Source organism: Sprattus sprattus, assembly GCF_963457725.1.
Source record: "Sprattus sprattus genome assembly, chromosome: 16".
In the NCBI taxonomy this organism is placed as follows: Eukaryota; Metazoa; Chordata; class Actinopteri; order Clupeiformes; family Clupeidae; genus Sprattus; species Sprattus sprattus.
In genome coordinates this window covers 23,626,487-23,628,314 of record NC_137914.1, presented here as the reverse complement: position 1 = coordinate 23,628,314, position 1,828 = coordinate 23,626,487, and the positions used below count along the sequence as shown (strand labels likewise).

The 1,828-nt window shown below is 42.3% G+C and overlaps 1 protein-coding gene across 1 annotated transcript; it reads left to right on the top strand.

The window, feature by feature from the left end:
• Positions 1-493: 493 nt before the first annotated feature.
• On the top strand, positions 494-1,416 carry LOC308377268 (thyrotropin subunit beta-like; the record flags this gene model as incomplete). The annotated part of the gene is made up of 2 exons (XM_080853851.1): positions 494-658; positions 1,177-1,416. 2 exons carry the CDS (start codon positions 494-496, stop codon positions 1,414-1,416), a joined length of 405 nt encoding a protein of 134 aa, XP_080709977.1.
• Between the last annotated feature and the right edge of the window lie 412 nt (positions 1,417-1,828).

Below are 1,828 nucleotides of genomic sequence, written 5' to 3'. Positions count from 1 at the left end.
ATAGATAATGAATGTTATCCAGATTTGTTTTTCTGTTGGTAAAGAGATACTTTAGACAATGATCAGCACTCGCTGAGTTTTTAGGTCAATGTGTAGGCTATAGTGACACTCCCCCAGAACAGATCCGTGTCTGCCCTGAGTGGAAGATAAATCACGGGGCTCAGTAAGGGATTAGTGACTGTATAAAAGAAGCCCACTACCACCAGTAGGCCACTAGGAACCAGAGGGGAGCACATATAAGGAGATACCTTTACTTCCACAAAACAACAGCAAATGAACAAAAAACAACAACAACAACTACACATCAAGGAATAAACAACACATCAAAACTCTTGATGGGATTTATCTCTGGGGTTTATATATTTATGTGTACGTGAGTCACAAGTCAATGCTATCTTAGTATTTTGTGTCTTTTTCTTACTTCTTGTTTGACCATTTGATTCAACATTCTTTGTTTGGTCTAGCCACTGCACAGTGCACTAATGTGGGGAGGATGGGCTTGACGTTGTCTACCACCTTCATCCTCTGCCTACAAGTTGGAGTGCTCCTGGGGTGCGGGTGCTTTCTGAAGAACATCACCCTCCATGTCAACATGCGTGAATGTGGGCACTGCATGGCCCTCAACACCACTATCTGCAGCGGCCTCTGCTATACCCAGGTGCAGTTGCCCAGCGGGATGATAGGAGCTCTTCAATGATTTGAATTATAGCAGATAGAGATGTAGTTTAATTCAACTTGTATTTATCAAACTGTATTAGAATTGTTTTCTCTTTGTTCAGTGTACACAGAATTTTACACTTCCGTTTCGCCTTGTTTCAGTGTACTCAAGTTTTATACTTTTACCCTAATATAACAGTTATCAATGTGAGTAACCTTTTTACTGGCCAGAAATCTAAATCTTCCATGCAACTACAATAGAAATAGGACAACACAAAGAAATTAAATCTCTAATATTGTGCACCACATGGAAGCATATGGATATATCTAGCATGTATACTTGCTTGCAATTATCCAGTACTTATGTTATCTGTGCTTTGCAGTCAGTATGAAACACTGTAGACCGTATTGGCTTAATGGCTTAATCTTTATGTTTTTCCCCCCAAAGCACTGATATTCTGGAGGATCTGGTTGTGCAGCCTAATTAGCTGCCCTTCTGTCATGTTTTCTTTTTTTCAGGACACAAACCTGAAGGATTTCGTGGGCAGGCGCTTCTTGATCCAGAGGGGCTGCATGCACCGCTCCGTTGTGTACCACACGGCCGAGATGCCAGGCTGCCCCGCCAACATCAACCCTGTGTTCTCCTACCCTGTGGCAAGGCGTTGCCGCTGTGCCAAATGCAACACCAAAAGAATGGAGTGTGTCCACAAGGCCAGAGGAAACATTAATAGCTGTTCAAAGCGCTTGCGATCGTTCTGACCCAAACATGACCTCAGAGGCATCGGTAGCAGGTCCCAGAAAGGCTCTTTTAATCCCTGGTAGTATTCATTTCAGTTAGTGTCTGAATGGCTTACCTTGTATCAAAAGCCCTATGACAGCAGTGCTGTCTTTTGTGTTGTGTTGAAATAAATGTCCGTGCTCTACATTTTAATGGATGGTTGATTGCTTTATGGTCGATTGAGTGTATTGATTACACTAAAAATGAAATCAGCCTTACGGAGTGTTTAGGAACAGACGTAACATGGAGAGCGTTTTGTATACAGACCCCCCCCCCCCCCCACACACACACACACACTCACACATGCTCACACAGAGACACAAACACAAATCTGTAATATCTGTCTTTAAACTGGTTAAAATCTTTCAATCCATAAATCCATAAAATCATTCA